At 35.7% G+C, this 21,767-nt stretch overlaps 1 protein-coding gene across 4 annotated transcripts in view; it reads right to left on the bottom strand.

Annotated features, from left to right (window-relative positions):
- The window catches only part of LOC123540609 (uncharacterized), a 28,291-nt gene continuing 6,524 nt past the window's right edge, over positions 1-21,767 (bottom strand). The window contains exons 1-8 of one of the 4 annotated variants that reach the window (XM_045325793.2): positions 19,831-20,251; positions 12,551-12,608; positions 11,593-11,739; positions 10,793-10,960; positions 10,352-10,496; positions 9,835-9,983; positions 3,046-3,395; positions 1-2,080 (exon numbers count right to left, since the gene is read on the bottom strand). In XM_045325793.2, the coding sequence (XP_045181728.2) occupies positions 305-2,080; positions 3,046-3,395; positions 9,835-9,983; positions 10,352-10,496; positions 10,793-10,960; positions 11,593-11,739; positions 12,551-12,608; positions 19,831-19,917 (2,880 nt within the window). In that variant the 5' untranslated portion in view covers positions 19,918-20,251 and the 3' untranslated portion in view covers positions 1-304. Of the gene's footprint in view, positions 2,081-3,045; positions 3,396-9,834; positions 9,984-10,351; positions 10,497-10,792; positions 10,961-11,592; positions 11,740-12,550; positions 12,609-12,850; positions 12,996-17,839; positions 18,097-19,830; positions 20,252-21,767 lie in introns of those variants that run through there. The other 3 variants (XM_045325791.2, XM_045325795.2, XM_045325794.2) reach the window with 3 other exon arrangements.

Below are 21,767 nucleotides of genomic sequence, written 5' to 3'. Positions count from 1 at the left end.
TTTTGAGAACGAGTTTTTATTTATTTTGACGCCGACACTTCGTATCACGAGAATAACTTATAAAATTAACGCTGCAATTTTGCAAAATTCTGCAGCACCAACATTATACTAACATTAACGGTACTAAACAAAACAAACATCAGTTACATATCTTAGTATGAGCACTAGGAAAATAAACAAATAAATAAATTAATTAAATGCTATATTAACCAGTCACGTGTCCCATTTCTCCAGGAGGCTACTTGATCCAAGACGAATTTGAATAAAAAATATTTGATTTTCATAATTCAATAACTGTTGACCACTACCTCACAGCTCTTGGTGTACTGTTTGGTGTGATATACAAGGAAAGTTTCCTCACAGATGGTCTTTTCATTTGCTTTGTTTTCATATCCAGATTGATAGCATTTTTATTTCCGGCTGTATTTTTTAACGTTTCTGTAGTAGATGTTTTTATTAATTGTGTTGTTGTCTTTATATTATGATCAGCCTTGAATGGAAACTGTCTTCTTTCAATATTTCTTGAATAGGAGTTCATTTCAAAAGCTTGGAATGGCTTTTTCGTCTGAATCAGATTAATTTTCCTCCCGATCGGCCATATACTCCTAAAACCGTGGTGAAACGTAGTTAGTGTGGTTTTATTTGGATAAAGTTCGTCTGCGTTAGCAAGTGGTTCCACTACTAAAACATTCCGTTTTTTGTCGTTTTCATATCTTGAGGAGGTGTACGGTAAGGACGCCGTCATTGGCCGCTCTGTGTTCTTCCTAACTCCGGTGACTGGGGGAGAAGGCGAGCACGACCTACGTAGAGGCGCCGCAGATTTTGCTCGCCGCCTGCCACGTTTCTCTCTACTTTGATTCAGTCTTTCAAACTCATCCGTTTCTAGATCTAAACTAAACAGTTTCTCACAAGGACTAAAGAGTTTTCTACCTACTGGTGATCTTGGTCTAGTTAAAGGCCTCATTGGCCATTTTTGTCTATCGGTTTCATTCTGCAAATTCTCGTCAGAATATATACTTTCACTTATGTCTATTACACTCATGTTTCGTCTAAACTGATTTTGGTTATCTCGTCGACTCGATCGCGCGCTATTCACGCGTTCTTTGAATTGTCTCATTGATTTGATATCAGCTTTAGGTGGTTCATCACATCTAAGATCTATGTCAATGTGGGAGCAATGTATTCCATTCACAGAAGGTCTAGCCGTAAGAGGGCGCTCAAGTTTACTTCTGTATAAAGTTAACGCTGGTGAAGTGAATGAACGCTGCATGATCGCTCTTTCTAAAGTATGCGCCCTATTTATTCTTTCTTCTGCTAATCGTTTTATTTCCACTTGCCTTTCAATTTCTTCTTGCGTCGCCCGGGGTGGCGTTGGCTGAATTTCAATGTAAGTATGTTCATTTACAAAGTTTCTAACTCTTTCTTCCGCGTCCTCGTCAGAACTATCCTGTGGAAGCCTTTCGTCTGATTCAAGATCAAGTTTTAATAATGAGTCTGATGATGAGACACGTGACAAAGATTCGTGCACGTGCAGAGGATCTATCATGTCCTCGTCATCTTCGTTACCACTGTAAATGGCGTCTGACAAGGAAGGTCGTCGCAATTTAGATTTTTTCTCTCCGTCTGCTTCCGAATCAGAAATGTCAAAAACATCCGGTTGATCCCGAATCTCTGAGCAGTTTACAGAATCCATCGTCTCGATTCCGGAATCACCAAAACTGTCTGTGTTTTTAGTCTTCAAAGAAGCAGAGGAGCTTTGTCTAGAGAATAGTTTCCGTTTAGCTTCTAAAGCACTAGTAAATTTATTCTCAGAAGTATTGTTTGCATCAGGAACATTATTTTCATCATCATTGTTCACTATTCCGTAATTAGAATGTTCGTCTTCTTCTCGGATAGCTCCTAGAAACTGACCAGCTCCTTCCGTTGGTGTAGATGCTTTAACGTCTGCAGAATCGCCGTCTTGAAAGTCCTCGCCTGTTTCTTTCACTGATTCTATACTAACGGTTGATTCTTGCTCTGCTAATTCAAAAACTTCATCAACTACTGAAGTTATTGACGGAACACTGGTACGCCTTGAGTTCTGAAAGGTATAGGGTGTATTAGATAAAAAGATACAACTTAACTCATTTATAAATAAATACCGCTTTTAAACTCTGTTTTTTAAATCCTGCTGTAAATGTTTGTAATGTAGTCTTGAACATGGAACTGGCAACTGAGAGCATCGTTTACACGCCTTTTATAGCGCGCCTGAAGACAACCGAGCTCTACGGTAACGCGAATAGTCTTTCAAACCGATTGGTGGCTTTTAAAACTTTCGCTGAAAGCATAAAAGGCGCATCTGGCGGCGAGGAAGTACTTACTCCGCGAGGAAGTACTTACTACAGAATGTTGGTTAATTGCTCAAAATCATTTATCTCTCAAAAAAAATGTTATTAAGTGATCTGTTGATCGGTTCTTTTCTCCTCACACCTGTCAGAAGGATTAACCAGTGTGAAGCGGTCGAGCCAACTTTTTGTACAAATCCACAGATAGTCATTTGCATATTACAAAAAATGAGCCGCGCCATGAGAAAACCAACATAGTGGGTTTGCGACCAGGATGGTCCAGACCAAGCTGAAGCATCGCGCGCAATCTGCAGGATCAGATGTTCGTCTTTAAAGCCTACTCAAAAATTTAAAAGTAACTTAGCGAACTGATGGATCCTGACCAGACTGCGCGGTACCAGGTGGTCTGATCTATGTGGTCCAAAGCAAATAGTCATTTTCCGTGGCACGCCAAATCATGATTTCCAGCATTTTTATACCTTTCCTTCATTCCAATCAGTTTGGTTACTGCTCATGGTTTTTATTTTCAATCAAATCTACTATGAAATGAGGGACTGCTTTTCTCTCGGATACTCTTCCGTTAAATGGACAGATAACTCTAACTTATTACCAAAACAAATGTAAAACTGATTGCCTCGAGCTCGCTTTGAGGCTTTGCCTTATTTCATATAATTTCAGAATAAAATTGTTATCTATGGGTAATTACAAGAATGTTTCTTACTGTACTAGATTTGGGTGCATTCATATATCCCCATAACATAGACTGTCTTCTCTTTTGAATTCGCGCCCTTTCTTCATCCGACAAGTCAGGTGTGTTGTTGTTAGCTTTACTGTCCTCTTTTTCACTAGAATGAGTATTTGCAACAGTTTTCTGAGTATCTTCAGAGGTTTCTGTTTTGTCTGTGACTAGTTCGTTTTTCTCGTCTGCAAGTTCAGCGTCATTTTCTGTCACTTCCGGTTGAATGGTTCCCGTAGGATTTGTTCCAGACAGCAGTAACTGCTGCGCTATTGCTGCCGGTGACAAGATAAGATTCTCGTCTCCTGATTGCGGTAGCAAAAACTTCTTAAAATCTGTAATATATATGAAAAACAAATTTAAAAAACCTGTCTATTTGCACCGTTTATTCCCTCCTATCTACAATCATACTGACGGATAGAAAACACGTCAAGAGAAAATATTTCCATTTTCTATGAATACAGAGTACATATTTTTAATTTCTTAAAACAAATCGTGAATATTCCAATCATAGCATTTTTTGAAGTACAGATTTTTGCAAAACCTTTTTTTCATCGAAACTTCCTGACATTTTCAAATGTTCGTCATTTGCACAGAGCTATTGCACTTGTTAGCAAAACTGGTTCTAAAACCTTCCATGTAAGATAAAAACACCTACAAAAAGATTTTTTCTAAATACCTTTTAGCTAAGATTGAACTTTGTCTGCTTGTCTTAATATATTTTTTGTGGTTTTCGGTCAGACAAAGCATACTTATAAGAAATGATATAGATAAATGATAAGATATGATCCCGCACAAAGACGTTGTTTTGCAAACATTACTTATTTTAAGGCTCCTCCAAAACATCATCTGTCCGAACTTATCGTAGTATTACAGCTCTATTTCAATTTTTTTTATCTTGTCTATGTTAATGAAGTTGATGGGTGCATTTGAGCCGCACCATGAGAAAACCAACATAGTGCGTTTGCGACCAGCATGGATCCAGACCAGTCTGCGCATCCGCGCAGTCAGGTCAGGATCCATGCTGTTCGCTTTCAAAGCCTATTGCAATTAGAGGAACCGTTAGCGAACAGCATGGATCCTGACCAAACTGCGCGGATGCGCAGGCTGGTCTGGATCCATGCTGGTCGCAAATGCACCATGTTGGTTTTCTCATGGTGCGGCTCATTTCTTCTTTCAAGACGCTTCTTTGTATAATTTCGAATAGTTTGATGGTTAATGCGTAGACATTATTTCGAAAGAAGAGAACCGAATCTATAAAATTACAAATCAAGTTAAGGAGAAAACGTTGTGCTCACATACCTTTATATCCGTGGAGTAACTACGCTTTCAACATTACAAGTAGAAATTAATGTCCAAGTTCTAAAGAAGATTTTTTTAAACGAAATGCACACAAGTGCACGGGATTCACTCTTTAAAAAATTCACTTATTTTTTATGAAACTCCAATCTGTGTGAGTATAAGTAATTTTTTTTCTTCTATTTCTATTACATGTTGTACCTGATAGCTATCAGTATATATCACGCTCTGTGTATACATTAAAGTATTTAAACTTGAAATTATCAGTAAAATTAAGCATTTTTCTTTGTCATTTATTTGTTGATAAAAATGAAAAGATCCAATTGAGCTATTGTATCAGCGATAGGCAAGTATACAGAACCCATTCACTACCCTATCGATTATCGGCGCCTTTTTAAATAAATTTCGTCTACTGTATATGTCCAAATAAACGTTCATTTGAGCGAAAGCGCCTTATAGTGCATATATACTAAACGAAGTATTTTTATTATGATACCAAATGCATGCAGAAATATTTCTTACAAGTAACAGAGTTTCCGGATTTAGCATGTCAACTAAACTCCTTCTTACTGGGCCTAGAATAAGCCTAAATGCCACATAGTTCTGATGGCACTGACCGCATGATTCAGTTCTTAAACTTCTACTAATTATTTGATATACTGTTCCCGTTTTATCAAGTCAGCCAGAAAATATACATTGCCCATTTGCCCTTTTGAAAAAAAAATCTAACTGGAAATGAAACTCCGAAAATCGACCTCTTCGAGGTAAGGCAAGATATGACATACGGATGTATTTTGGAAATTTAGTTTAGCTCGGCCTTCGTGATTAGATTACTACGCATCTGAACTCAAAAGTTTTATTTGCCAACAAACCACGCAAAACTAAATTCTATTTCCATTCTAACTCGTTCGAATTACACCAGGAAGGGATACTAATCTGGAATAGTCTTTTTTAGGCGTAAATGGACGGAGTAAACCGGGACAGCCAAAAGTAGGTCATTTTGCGAAACGTGTCCTAATCGACAAGACAGTACACGGTAAAATCCTTCCTTGTTTGTATGAAAGAAAGTCTTAAAAGTAATAGAGTTATAAGCTACTAGTATGCCTATTTTAAGTGCTGTATACAAAATATTCTCTGTATATCAATCACATTCACTGCGCTTTCCTCCTGAATAAAATATCTGTCAGTACTTACATTATATACTAAAATGGTTTGGTGTAGTTTAGCACTGAGATTCTTTACAAGAACAGCGTTTGATTTCAGTCAACTACGGTAGCAAGTATATAAATAAAAGTAGGCCATTTTCATACTTTTTATGTTTATCTATTTCTCTGGCACGCTGCGATATTTAAACACTAATTACTATACAACAAAATAAACAACGTGTTTAAATTTTTGTAACATATCTTTGCAATGTCAACAAGTATAATTTGTCGACTTTTTTTTCTTGAATGAGACAATTTTATAAAGCTTTTGTCGGATGCAAACGAAATTCCATTTTAAACGCGTACATCAACAAACAATCCTTGAGTGTAATCTCCACAGAAATTTACCTAATATGCAAAAAAAAAGTAAACTGGTAAATTTGTGTTATGATTTTATACCAACAAATTGAGGAGAATATAAGCGAAAAATTAACAGTGCAGCTGAGTGCTTATGCCACATATGGAAACTCCGATATCAATGTACATTTATACGACAAGTTAAGAATATTTACAGCAAGCAGTAAAAGAATCCATCCCAGAATTATTTCTGCATTTCACAATATCAGGCTCTCCCGAGCTAAAACAAGGCATGATTCCGAATGTTTTATTAATGCGCAAATAAGTAATTTTTATTCATGAAGATCTGAGACAATATTTTGTTGAAAGATTTTTTTTCAAATGTAAACTATGACAGCTATCCTATGTTTTAAAATATAATGTGAAACACATGGTTTGGTGCATTGTTCTATTCGCAAATTAGCAGACGGTAATATATACTGTTGTAAAAGCAGATTTGAAAGAAACATTTAAAGCGACTCTCGCGCAGCTTGGATGAAAATTTTCAACCAAGTTTGACACTGGCTGTATATATGATAAAGTGGGTGAAAATAAGTGTTAGTTATTGGTAAAATAACAATATTGAATTTCTGCATTATTTCAAAAGTGTTGCAGGGGTTTACGTTCTTCTGCACAATTCTGTTATCTTTTAGGATACCTTGCAAAAACCAGTGTACCACTGGTCACTTTGACAGTACCAACATATTTTATGGATATTTGAGAGAGAAAAAAATCACCTAAATATATGAACGAGATGCTTTAATGGCATTTCAAAAAAAGAATGAATTTTTAAACAGCCGTCAGTGCGTCTGCCTAATCGATAACGAAATGCAGTTGAGACTATTGTTTTAAACGTATATTTGTCTGGTTTTAAGAAGCGCTGACTATATTGAATTTATCAGTCATTTTAGCTATCTTTTTTTAAACCGTTTATTCTATTAACTCATTTCTTAAATTTGGTATTTGTAAGTGTAATATATATTTGCCACGTTATATAATACCACCAAGGGTAGTCAATGAGAATGACTATATCAAATTACTGACCTACTATCAACATTGCCAATTAGAAGATAACACTATCATGATTACACTACAGAATTTAAAGTCACAAGAGCACCTGTGAAGTGGAATATATTACAGTTAGTATATCTATATACAACACGTTAACCTACCATATCATCGATCATATCGGCCGTGTTCGGTTTTGATATAAAATATTTCACAAGTTTGATAAAAACTTTATAAATGACAGATACAAAATTGTCACAGCTGTTGGAATGATAAAATCTGGAATTTGATGAAAGACGACATGTGGTTCTTTTGTCATAGCCATTTTACTAAAGGAATTTATACGCATCCATCCCCGAAAAAAAAGAACAATCTAGGCTTTCAACTACCATCGTTAAAACATTCAAGGGAAGAGAAAACGTAATGCCTTTCTTAATTGCTCATTCTGTTTAACCCTTACCATGCTAAATTTCTATAATGGACTAGTCCATCTTCCAATATGGGCAGTACCATTTATCATTTGAAGGGGTGTTTACTAAAAATTTACTGACTGAATAGCGAACAGTGCAGACCATAATCAGACTGCACGGATGTGCAGGCTGATCTTGGTCTGCACTGGGAAAGAGAAACTAATGCCTCTACAGCTGATGGTTAATAATGTACTTTCGAAAAAAGGTATATAACAACAGAATATATTTTAATTTGAACAAAAAAATGAACATGTTAATTAGTGCTGCATTAAAAAGTATTTTTGCTTAATTACATTCTAATTATACTCTTGTATGAGCAGTGGTCTAATGGTTAAGGTGTCGGTCGCTCTATCTGGAGGTCGTGGGTTCGAGTACCACTTGAGTCATGACTATGCCTTCTTATATCACAATAGCTACTGGTCTTTCCGAAGTGATTCAAATAAACTTTCAGCTTTTGTTACAATCGAATATGTATATAAATTACACTAATTATACTCTAGATCTTGCTTAATTACCGTCTACATCTACCCTTTTCCTAAACCCATCAATGATGCAAATGGCGGATTACCAAAGGGGGCGAGAAAACCGTGTATACATGTATAAAGCCTTTTCATTTCACTTCTTTTTTATAAACTTATCATGAACATTTTGCGTCTCTCTTTTCACTGTTAAAAATCAATTTTAAGAATGGCTGTTTGAAATGCTAGTTATTAATGCAACGTATTTTCTGAATACAATTAAAGAGAACGAAAATCGAAATGCAGTAATTCTATTTACCTTTTCAATTCAATCCACCTATGTTAATAGCTCTATGCAAACTGAACCTTTATATTCTAATTTTCAACTACCCGAAAATCAATTAATTCATTTAGTTTAATTGGCACTTGTCATCTTATACTTCAATATTAAACTATTTTTTTCTACGCAGTGGTCTCCCCTTATCGTAAGAAATAGACCGCTAGGGGAGGTAATCGCTGCGGGAACTTCGACGTAGAATATGATACTACAACTCGTGTCATGTTTTGATTATATCAACCTGACAAGTTTACAAGTAAGTATATAAAATCTTCGTGTTTAAATAGGCCAGGTTGGCACATTTTGCTAGATGCAAATATTGTAAGACGGCCAAGAGACTTTTTTTTTAGAAATGCCTTATTTGCACGTATGATGGCACTTTAGTATGCTTGACGGAAGCTGAATTTCACAAATGAGAAAATTGTACAACCAAATAGAGACTCAATGCAGTTCAGCGGCTCTCCCAGCTGGGTTACATGGCAGTCACAAAGTTATCATGCAGGGTTATACTCTGACACCTCAGTATTTCTTGAAGGGCGAGTCAGAAACTTTGGTGTATTATAAGAAACTGCCCCGCCGGCGAAAAATGGTCCTACCATGGAAACATAAGAAACAATTTTAAGGCAAGTTAAGAATTTTAAAATATATCTAGCTTTTTCATTCAATGTCTTGTAAACTAAGGGTGCATTGATTAACGACACGCGGACCAAATAGGTCAACGATAGCTGTCATACAGTCAGTTTAGTAGGTAAGTTTGGTCATATGTACTATATATATGGCAGTATTTTGGCGTAGCTTTTCGGGACCCAAGATACTACAGCATAGTTAAAGCGTGACTTTTCTGGCCGCAAAATATAATGTAATAAAGTCTAACCGTGACTTTTCAGGGCCCGATATAATGTAGCAGTGATTGACCGTGACTTTTCAGGGCCCAGTATAATGTAGCACTGTTTGGGCGTGACTTTTCAGGCAAATATAATGTGCAGTGTGTGACCGTGGCCCAATATAAGTAGCAGGTTTGGTGTGACTTTCAGGGCCCTATATAATGTAGCATGTTGGGGTGACTTTTCAGGGCCCAATATAATGTAGCAGTGTTTGGGTGTGACTTTCAGCCTATAATGTAGCAGTGTTTGGCCGTGACTTTCAGGGCCCAATATAATGTAGCAGTGTTTGGCGTGACTTTCAGGGCCCTATATGTGCATGTTGGGTGTGCTTTCAGGGCCTATATAATGTAGCAGTGTTTGGCGTGACTTTCAGGCCCTATATAATGTAGCAGTGTTGGCCGTGACTTTTCAGGGCCCTATATAATGTAGCAGTGTTTGGGTGTGACTTTTCAGGGCCCTATATAATGTAGCAGTGTTTGGCCGTGACTTTTCAGGGCCCTATATAATGTAGCAGTGTTTGGGTGTGACTTTTCAGACGGCTAAGATAATGCAGCAGAGTTGAGCGCGACTTCTAAGGGCCCAAAATAATATAGAGAGATTGAGCATGGCTTCTCAGAGTCCAAGATGATATAACAGAGTGTAAGCGTAGCTTTCCAGGACCATATCGTAAATTAGAGTTGAATCAGTTGTGTCCCAACACACGGGCAATAATGCATTCCAAGTTCTATAAACCCGGAAAACATTGCTTCAAGCATGTCAGCTATTAGAATATTTTACCTTCGAAAGTAACCTTGCCATCACAGTCACAGTCGGCCATGTTCACCATTCCAAATAGTTCATCGTCTGTCATCATCTCTCCGAGTCCCATCATCAACACATACAGATCTTGTGTAGAGATAACACCATCTTCATCGGCGTCGATGAATCTGTTATATTAACTCTGATTATATTTTCTTTATTCTGACCCGCGTGTTTGTGTGTTCATGACCCTTTCAATTTTTATCATCAGTTTTTTTATAATACATGACTATTATCCATTTTTCACAGAAAATGTTGAACCTTCAAATGAATGTATTCATGCAGATATATCATTTACTGAACCAGAATATGTTGGACCTGATGTATATCACCTCGTCTTTCTTACATAACCTTTCCGAACCATCGTTTTTTATGTTGGTAAATCAGTTATTAAAAATGTAAGGAAGTTTATAATCGGTTGCAACTATATGAAGCCATTTCTACAACCGGTGCTTGATATAACTTTTAAAGCGACGAAAAGGGCTTTGTTACCTACCTAAACGCCATTTTAAGGTTGTCATACAGTTCATCTTCCTTCAGTTCTTTTTCTTTCTTTTCTGCTTCTTCCTTCAGCTTTCTTTCGTACTCTTGCCATTCATCAGTATCATCTTCTTCCTTTTCAAATCCAGCTTTCTGTCTCTCTAAAAATAGATTGTTTCACATAAATACAACAAAGTGTTATCGTACATGTATATAATTAAACGTCCCACACACTTCTCCAACCTCGCTTGGTGCGTGTATGTGACGAACAAAGCCAAGGTTACAACTGAACGCTAACCAACGATTTAAAAAAGAAACATTGAAATTAGTCATCGGAATAGATTTTTAGTTTGAGACGATACAAGCAACTTCTATTTTCTGTTCTGAAAGCGTAACGTCATGTTCTTCCATGACGACTGACAAGTACGCTGGTATATCCAAACAGGGAAGCACTTACCTTGTTCCAATCGAAGTCTATCTGCCTCTGCTGAAGCTTTTGCTGCCTCCCTCTCGTGGTGGAGACGATCTTTCTCCTCAAGACGCTTCTCCCACAATGTTTCGTCAATTTGTTTGACCATACCCAGGACAACATTTTCAAAATCCGTTAGGTTTATATCACCAAAAGCTGTAAAATAAAGTTCAATTTGTTATAAAAGTTTTAACAAAATTATACCTTATAGAATAGTACCTTTATAAGCTATGGCCATAAGTTGAAACAAAATACTTATTTTTCTATTATATTATTGTTCTCTCGTGTTAAGAACAAATAAAACATAAAAAAAAAACATTAATGAATTTTATTTTGTTATAATCACCTTAATTATTTTATTGTAATGTTTAATTTCATATTCCCGAAGTTTTATAAACAAGCTTGGAAAATAAAAGATAGTACTAATTGTCTGATTTCATATTCATCTAAAATACAGCGCCATTCTATTTTTTTAGTTTGATGCCTGCGTGTGAAACAAGGCCATGCCATTTTGGTAGTCACATTTTGACGTCGTCGTACAGAAGATGTTCGTCGAATTGATTGTGTCTATTATAGGTAAGGAAAGGAGAAATTTTGACGCTTTAACAGAAAAAAAAACTAAAGTAACATGAAAAGAATCTTAGCATAGTTGTGTGTTTTTCCACATTAAAGTGATTACACGCGTTGAATAAAATGGGAAAATGCACGATACACCCTTGTTCTTTGTCTTAATATTCAATTCAATACGAAAATATGACAATTCACTGTTCTGTTGTTTATCAACTTACTTTCAATACTAGCTTCACGCACGAGATCAACGACTTCTTCGCTTTGTGGATTCAATCCAAGGGACTTAAGCAATGGAAATATATTGTCAACGCTGATTTTGAGTTGTTCATCGTCCCCGTAAGCCAAGCTAAATGCATTCTTTATCGCTGAAATAAAAAAGATAAAATATTATTCCGTAAGGTTGCTGAATACATATTCAATTAATGGCTGGCAAATTTGATGCTAACATCTATTATATCATTATTAAGGTTTTTGCATTATATATTCCACGTTTATATTCACTCTCCAATGACAAATGGCGTCGGGTGTACAATTTTTACCAAAGTAGCCCTCATCCCCTCCATTCCCCTCTCAAAAATGAAATAAATTCAAAACTAATTGAGATCCTCCACTGTTTTGTTTTTAAAGGCTTTTTTAATTAAGAGTTCCATACATGCATACACAACAGCCGAAATACACTTGTGCACAAATGGTTACATAAATTGTTTGTGAACATATAATTACTTTTACGGAAGGTCAGTGGTTCTAACCAGGTGCTCGCCGATACCTGGAATAATGTTCGGAGGGGCACTTGGGGTCTTCCTCAACAGCTGGAAAGTCGCCATATGACTTAAATTGTGACGGTATTACTCTGAACCCAACAACAACAACAACAAATAACGACGGGCCTCCGTGGCCGTGTGTTTAAGGTCGCTGACTTCAAATCACTTGCCCCTCATCGATGTGGGTTCGAGCCTCACTCGGGGCGTTGAATTCTTCATGTGAGGAAGCCATCCAGCTGGCTTACGGAAGGTCGGTGGTTCTATACCCAGGTGCCCGCTCGTCATGAAATTGTGCACGGAGGGGCACCTGGGGTCTTCCTTCACCATCAAAGCTGGAAAGTCGCCATATGACCTATAATTGTGTCGGTGCGACGTTAAACCCAACAAAAGCAAACATAAACAAATAATGACTTACTCAGGTATGTACTATTTTTCAGCGTGGCAGACGCATCCTCCTCGGGTTGTGGGGGTTCCTGAAACGGAAAATAAATAATCTAAGAAACCAGAATGGATTTCATTTTTCAGACGCTCCTGTCCTTTTTTAAAAGATAGTTGGAACTTGTCTACATGCTGATAAAATAGAGTGACACCTAAAATTCTTAAAGTGGGGTATAATATACAGTACTGTGATGCCCTGGTGTAGTTTTAGAAAAAAATACTGACAGATCTGACACTCAGACTAATCTGACAGAACGGCACTGTAAATAAATCTTACCCGTATGTTTTGTTTCAAGTCCATTTAATAAATTAGATTCACAAAACAGAATTTATTCTTTTTTCCCGAGCAATATCCCAAACTTCTTTATAGTGGTAAATCTTTGTATTTCAGAAAACTGTTTTGTTCAGTTGCTATTCGCGAAATATCAAAGGCATTTGTTTTTACTTTTAAGCATTCTTTTTTACTGACTACATATTCATTAGTATCTACTTATAGTGCATTGAGTACAATAGAAAATGCGTTAATTAACGTATCTATGTTTTTTTCAGCAAGTATTCGTAATTGCAAAGTATCTCTTTATGTAACCAATTAAGAAACGTGTATGCATGGAATAGTTCCGAATTTCTGTCTGATTTATTTCATATAGAAGACCATTTATTTCAAATGTGGTCGCCAGTAATTAATTATAAACTTTGATCTATGTAATTGCAGCGCTATTAAACAATTTCAAAACAGGTGTACCTAGATTTAGATCAGTTTGGCTAATTTTGGGTGTCATTCTCTATGTAAATAGACAGTCATTTATGAAAAAGGAACACCTAACATGAAAAAAAAAATCTGCACACCTCTTATCGTGTTTTTTTTCTGAGTTATCATGAGAGGTGAATAAATACTATTTATCAAAACATGCAAATAAAAAAGAACGCCATTTATTACTGTCACATACGCAATATTTGCAAATCGAGCAAAAGCAGAATCAAACCTTTCGTCATTGGAAACAAAATACAACCCGTGAAAAATCTGCACAGGGTGCGCTTTTGGCGCATAATAAGAACTTGTGCAAATCCCATTTGCGCCTAGACGCTGATTTGGGATTGAATTTATAATGCATAAGAAATTCACAAATGAAATGGAATATTAAAACAGTTTTGCGACCAAACAACATTTATTATCAAGTTACTGTTTTAAGAATATTGTGATAATTCTGAATTCAAACATTTAGAAACTTTATTCAAGGGAAATAACCTGTAATAGATAAAGTGAACACCGTTTGTCAATTTTAGTTTTATCTCTGTTCTTCTCTTCGAGCACAATAAGTGATGGATATTAGTTTTTAACATTTTAATTAATATTCTTATTTTGTTAAAACCTTTAATTATGCAAAACAATATATTTAAAAAAAAAGTCTGTAAGAAGTGCAAACAAGCCTCGGTTTGACATGTATGAAAAGAGCATCCCCCACCCACTAGCATCAGTTAAACTGTTTCTCTTTTTTAGCCATTAAATATAAAGTAATTTCTCCTTTACGAGCAGATGCCACAAATCAAAGTTTAACATTTCAGTTATATTCGCACGGGGAATGAAGATACTGTACATGCTCAACAGAAAACCCAGACTATGGATAAACAATTTGGTGTTTTAGGGAAGAGAACGCGTCTTTATCATACAAATCGACAAAGAAAGTTTTGTCCTGTATCACCAGGCCTGGAATAGGACACATATCATACGAACTCTGTGAACATAATCTCGGACTTGTTGCACTTTCTGCGCATTTCGTTTAACTTTATAGTAAATAACATAAAACGCCTTAGTCACATCCGCATGGAAATATCGGACATCTGTATTATTGTATTATCAAGGGCGGACAATTAAAGAGATCCATGTCTTAATAAAAATTAAATCGTTCAAAAGATAGATCACATAAAGAGATCAAGTTTATCGGAGGCGGAATACCATTGAAGGCTGGTAATTTTATGCGGTTGTGCAACTGGTCCACTTTTTAATGTAAAATCAATTTATCAAAATATACGTTTAAACCGCGGCTTGTTAAATAAAATTGAGAAAACCAGTTTCTACCAATCATACATTTATCTTGTCTTCGGTAAGAAATAGAGACCGTACCATAGCTCTTCGCATACTTTGATTTTTCAAACTAAAGTGATTTTTACTGGTGCACCGGTTACGATAAAAATGTTAACAACGGACTCTGTCTATGAAACTTTGAAATGAATGAATGACAGTCGATCTTAGTCATAATACTGATTGACAGTGAATGCTAATGACTCCATGTGTTGCAGAAAGGTATTTAGTTTGTAACTGTAATTTCCCATCAATTGAAATCCTCTCAAAACTTGTAAAATAATTACTTATATTTGGACAAAACTCACCGTCTTTGCCGTTCGACAGCTGCAAAAAGGGCAAACATAAAAGATTCAATGTAAGTAATATTTCACTGGTACTACCAGTTAGTAAGTTCATACTCTGAACAACACGTCAGAGACATTTGGGCAGTTTTGACCGATTATGACGTTGGCAGCATTAGATCATATTTTTTCTTTACACAAAAATTGCCGTTAGGTAACAAAGCGAATACGCCGATAATCCGGAGTTCACCGATTATTGTTCCAGTTCACGCAATGTAATCCAGCAATTTAACTGCATAGCTATTAGCTACTGCTGTTATAGGGAAGTGGTAGAGTGTCTGCCTTAGGTGTGAGAGGTCCTGGGTTCGAGTCCCAGTTAGAGCTTAACTATTTAGATTCTGCTAAAGCATAGTTTTGCTGTTAATAGACTGTTCCAGATGTTCTAAATTTTTAGCACACAGTATGATGGCTCAGTATTTAGCAATCCAGATCAAAGTTGAATGTTAAATCAAATGCACCCAATTAGAAAATGTTGACTATATTATGTCCCTTTGATGTTTATGCTCTCCATGTTCAAGAAGAGTTACATTTCCTTGATCACAAAATTTTCGTTAACATGAAAATATTAAATGCTCATAACTCCGCACTTCTGGTTAAAATATTGTCTATATTTCTGTTTTTGAGAAATATATGGACATTTGTCTTCATTTCAAAGCTTTTTAACTTCAAACCTATGATTTGAAAAACTTAGGTACTATCTCTATAAGAAACGTTAAGTTACAAAATGACTTGTCTTTGTTAAGATAATCTAAAATCATTTTCTTTAAACGGGGCTTTCGATCATCTCCATAGATTACGCAACAAAAAATATTGCATCTGTACATAAATTATGATCTTAAAGTAGTACATTAACCGATAATAATGAACATGTTCGTGTTCAGGACCCCCTGGTCGATTTAATATATTTAACGATTGAAAGAAAAAGGAAAAATAGCTATTTGGAGTTGGTATTGCAGTCCAAACGACAATTACCAGCATGAAAACAATGTTTTAAGTACAACCCATTTTCCGATTGTATTAGTTTATGCCAAATAACTTTAAAATCTTTTTATTTTTAAGAAGACATAAACATGAAGCTGATACGAAAGACCAACACACTTTCTATTAAGCGGGTGTCAGTCGATTTGGAACTAATTATATCAGACATAACAATTAATTTATTTCTTTAATAAACGGAAGTAAAGTAATTATAGGTGTGGGACACCTTGTACATATGAAAAGAATTGGGACCACTGTCTTACAATTGTCTGATCTCAAGAAACTCCTGGTAGACTTTTGCTATATCCCTGTGATTCCACAGGTATAAAAAGTGCTGATTCCATGTTTCCATATTCGGAGCCATATAGCTTGTGCCGTAAAACACATGTCAACAAAATCAATTACGTAATTTGGATAACTAAACTTTAAGATGATGCGGATCAAATAGTGTGGAAGCAAGGCAAGTGCTAGGTGAACGATGCGGTGGCTATATCCCATGCTATACCTATAAATCCAGGTTACTATATACGATATCTATATATCAAGGTTACTGTATGCGATACCTATATATCCATGCTTCTGTATGCGATAGCTATATGTATCTGGGCTACTGTATGCAATAGCTACTCTTAACGATATCTATATTTCTAAGCAGCAGTATGCGATATCAATATCTCTAAGCTACTTTATGCGATATTTATATCTCTAAGCTACATTATGCGATGTCTATGTCTCGAAGCTGCTGTAAGCAATAGCTATATCTCTAGGCTCCTTTATTCGATATCAATATTTTTAAGCTGCTGTATGCGACAGCTATATCTCTAAGCTGCCTAATCTCTAAGCTACTGTATGCGATACAGTTCTAAAAGTGCTGCATTATTGACAACCAAAATACGAACTAAAATTTTACACAATATTCTAAGTCAAAGGCCGCACTTCTGCTTAAAACTTCAGCTGCAATGTATGTAGTGATGTAGTGACTAAGTGAAGTGTTGTTCCTTAATTCGCGAGTATAGTGCGCGAGCGATGTTACATTCGCGTTCAATTAAATTTGGTTCATTGAAACCAGTTACCAAGTTCGGAAAAAGTACCCCATCTTCTCATGCTTATATAGGACCTTGGTTCAAGTCAATTTATGTACTAAAATGTTTTTCCATATATCAGATTTTAACGGGTTTTTTTTTTGTATGTTTATCCAGTGTGTGTTTCTGTTACATTACGTTTCTTAAATGTTAAAGCAGTATTATACACGTTTAATTTCACTTAGTTTTTTTTTTCTCCGGAAACTGTTATTGGGATTTTATTGCTTAAGATATTTTGTATGTTATTATGTTCTTCAAATATGTCCATTTCAACACTTATAATGAAATATCATTCCAAAAATCAAAGCAGGACTTTTTTTGTAAAGTAAACGGAGATTTAACGCGGATTAAATTTGTTGAATTGTTTTCCATTAGAAATTAAAATACCTGGTTTCGCTCGCCCCTGCCTAACGTCGTATACAATTTGGGCAGAAAGAAGGGGCATGAGACGGACACGGGTACATAAAGAGTGTGTATCAAATGTCCGCCATGAAAAATCAGAGACATTTAAAAGGAAAGAGCATAAATAGAAACGCGACTCTTGATAATATTCGCGGTGTTTTCATTTTCGCTAACATACTTGCGAAATATAAACACGCGGATTCAAAAATTTGTGAATAGTAATCAGCATCATGTCCTAAAACACACAAAAACCCCCTCACATTTCGCGAATTCTAATCACCGCGCGTGAGGCTGCAAAATATAAAAAATGAAAGCCTGGAAATATCCCACCTACTGAAATTAGCTAGTGCCAGTTCATAGTCATTACAATATATACATACCCTGAAATATTTAGGTTCAGCGTCTAAAATCTTTCCGACAACGTTAAAAGCGTTTGCCGCCGCTCTCACTTTTTCAACACATGATTTTAATTTCTTTTTCTTCATTTTCAGTAGTATTTAACACTGTATCTCCCAAAAAGATACTAGCAAAAGTTGGTAGAAACTATTATTGTTTATTATATCACTGTCATTTGAATATATACCAGTCTTTAGAAACACTACAAGAAAATGCAGCCATGAAGCTACGCAATCAAATTTCGAATCATTGGGCTTAGATAGAAGAAAAGTTTTAAAACTGAAAATTTAATTTCGAATTGATTGCATTTAAATTGTCACCAAATTGCATGTAATTTTCAGTATATTGCATTTTTATGTGTCAATTACTGTCCGATCAAAAAGCAGTGCCGATCAACTACAAAATTCGATTTATAAAGCAAACTGTAGATTATCAAACTGTTGATTTATTCATCCTTGATCATTGACACTGCTTTTATATAAAATTATTTTCTGACACGCACATATAATAAAAAAAGAGTCAAACTAAATATCGTTGAGATGTAATAGAAAATCCGACATCTACCGTTTGACATTAATTTAAATCTTTCATCAAATAGAATTATTCTTGGTCATTTAAAAAAGATTAATTTCATATCAAAACACTAACCGAGGAACAAACATGTAACCTATTATATCTGTGACTTTGTACTTTTATTTTTATAACTTCATTGTGATATATCATTCATACTACGAAAACTTCGACTATTTAGCAGCTGTATGGCAAATTTTAATATATAATTTGTGCAGTTATGGACATATTTTGATAACAGACAATTTTATGACGTAGAAATGTTCGTGCGATTTTACACAAAAACAACTTCACATGTAAACATTTTTGTAGCGGGTGATTTCATGAATTTGAAACATTATACATAGGAAGGACAGTGTCTTACTGCAATAGCATGCGATTTTATACAAAAACACACTGCATGAACCAAAACAACTTCACATGTAAACATTTTTGTAGCGGGTGATTTTCATGAATTTGAAACATTATTTGTCTTACTGTAATATCACAGTATGGTTTGTTAACACAATATGGTCCTCATTAGTTTTAAAGAACAAGAAAATTAAACAAGCATATAAAAATACTTTTTTTTATAAAAGATACTAGCCATATCTGGTTCAACAGTACTTTACTCCGTGAAACTGTTTACTAAATATTGTCAAAAGATTTACCACAAACGACTTTTTTTGCCCATTTCAAATTTACGTTCAAATAATTTGGAATGAATCATTTTTACGTTAAACGTACAGGTTAAAACTTTGATACATTAAAGTCTGCTAGACATTGCGTGGACATTAATTTAATCTGCAGCTGCAATTTATCTTATACTGGCATACAATCTTATACAGTAATCAAAATCAAAAATACATCCTTTGGAAGCATAGAATACAACCAGTAGCATCTGCTTGATCGAGTTTGTTTATGAAAGGTAATGAAATGTACAAAGCCACCCGTGACCCCTTGTACCTTCTTAATGTGACTGACCTCCAGATACATGTTTGATCACACTTCAATTTTAAAGAAAGATAATTTTCAGCCAAAGTCTAGATCCTAGTCCCTCTAAGCGGAACTCCAACTACATGGACTCTATATAAAATTTGAACAGTATTTCTTACCAAATATGATAACTGAGCCGCACCATGAGAAAACCAACATAGTACATTTGCGACCAGCATGGATCCAGACCAGCCTGCGCATCCGCGCAGTCTGGTCAGGATCCATGCTGTTCGCTTTCAAAGCTTATTGCAATTAGAAAAACCGTTAGCGAACAGCATGGATCCTGACCAGACTGCGCAGATTCGCAGGCTTGTCCAGATCCATGCTGGTTACAAATGCACTATGTTGGTTTTCTCATTGTGCGGCTCAATTATATTGTCAAAGATCAACAGTTATTTTTACTGCTGTTTAACTTTAAGGAGATACATACCTTGAAATATTTTGGTTGGGCTTCCATAATCATTCCTACAGCCCCCACAACATTAACTACCGCACGCATATTTCTCTTCTTCTTCATACTTTTAGATATTATATTGTACTTTTGTGCTTATTATTACAGATGGTCTATTATACAGTTACACTAACTAATTAAACAGACATATGAATGTTATCACGTTTTATTATGAAGATGGAATTTCCTGATCCTTCCACAAATATATTGTAGTATATTGTATAAAATCATAATTTTCCATTTCCTGCTTTAACATGCGCCCTTAAAATTCTAAATAAAATCCAAAAACACATTTTTTTTTCGCTGAAATTATTTTTACTTATTCCATTATTCGTTGTATAAAACAATAACTATGCGAACTGTTGTATCTGATGCGAATAGGTGAAGAGTTGCTCCTACTCTGAACAATATAATTGTCAGATATGATTAGATAAATAATAAAATTACAACTAAAACACTCCTCTTACTTTTATTTTGTTTAGGAATAAAATGCCATCTTCCTTTAAAAGGTATTTATTTAAATTGGGAACCTAGCAGGAAAAAAGATAATATAATTCAATCTTCGACTTTTTAAAAATCATACTACCGAATTAATTTGTTTTTACAAAAGCTCGAATTTAATCTTACGGACATTATCCCAAAACTGCACATTTATATCTAAATCATGATATTGAATTTCTCTTATTTCTAATGGATGTGCCATGTTAATTTATTACCTTTAATTATTCAAGTTTAACTGTCAAAGGGATACAGTACTTGCACAGTACCCAGCAACCACATTTTAAACAAAAGAAATGGATTTTTTTTTTACAAGGATGAGGTGAGATAAAAAAAAAGCACCGTATGAATCTTAAACATTTTAGGTGAAATACTTTACACGTTAATAAGAAATGACCCTTAAAACAGAAAATAAAATTTAGTGATCGTAGGGATGAAGCAATTTAAGAAGTGGACACTCTGGTGTTACAGAAGGACGCACTGATGTTACAGAGGGACATACTGACGTTACAGAGGGACACACTGACGCTACAGAGGGACACACTGACGTTACAGAAGGACACACTGACGTTACAGAGGTACACACTGACGTTACAGAAGGACACACTGACGCTACAGAGGGACACGCTGACGTTACAGAGGGACACGCTGACGTTATAGAAGGACACACTGACGCTACAGAGGGACACACTGACGCTACAGATGGACACACTGACGCTACAGAGGGACACACTGACGCTACAGATGGACACACTGACGTTACAGAGGGTCACACTGACGCTACAGATGGACACACTGACGCTACAGATGGACACACTGACGCTACAGAGGGACACACTAATGCTACAGAAGGACATACTGATGTTACAGAAGAACACATTGATGTTACAGAGAGTGTTACAGAAGGACACACTTTGTGTTACAGAGGGACACACTGATGTCACAGAATGTCACGCTATGTTATAGAATGATACACTGACGTTACAAAAGGATACACCGACGTTACGAAGGACACACTTATGAGACAGAAGGTCAAATGATGTTACAGGGGACACTGATGTTACAGAAGGACATGCGGATGTTACAGAAGGACACCCTGATGAAGCAGAAGATCACATTGGTGTACCAGAATGACACACGTCACACTATGTTACAGAATAAAACACAGACGTTACAGAAGATGACGTAAAACAGTCCGCGGAGGTAACGACGCGTTTTCCAAATAGACTTTTGTTATTCTAGTTTCTACAAATACCTACTGGTAATAAATCATATCCTGTAACACACAGCCGTTTCCCACTTTAATATCACAGACTGGTTTTTGCCAGAAGAAGATTTATAGAGTGAACTTCTAATTCTATCTTAAATCCCGCCAGAACTTTCGCTCATGTAGGGGATAACGAAGACCTTCGGCAGAT

This window comes from Mercenaria mercenaria, chromosome 16 (genome assembly GCF_021730395.1).
Source record: "Mercenaria mercenaria strain notata chromosome 16, MADL_Memer_1, whole genome shotgun sequence".
Lineage (NCBI taxonomy): Eukaryota > Metazoa > Mollusca > Bivalvia > Venerida > Veneridae > Mercenaria > Mercenaria mercenaria.
Note: the sequence above shows the minus strand (reverse complement) of the source record. Positions and strands in the feature narration are given on the sequence as shown.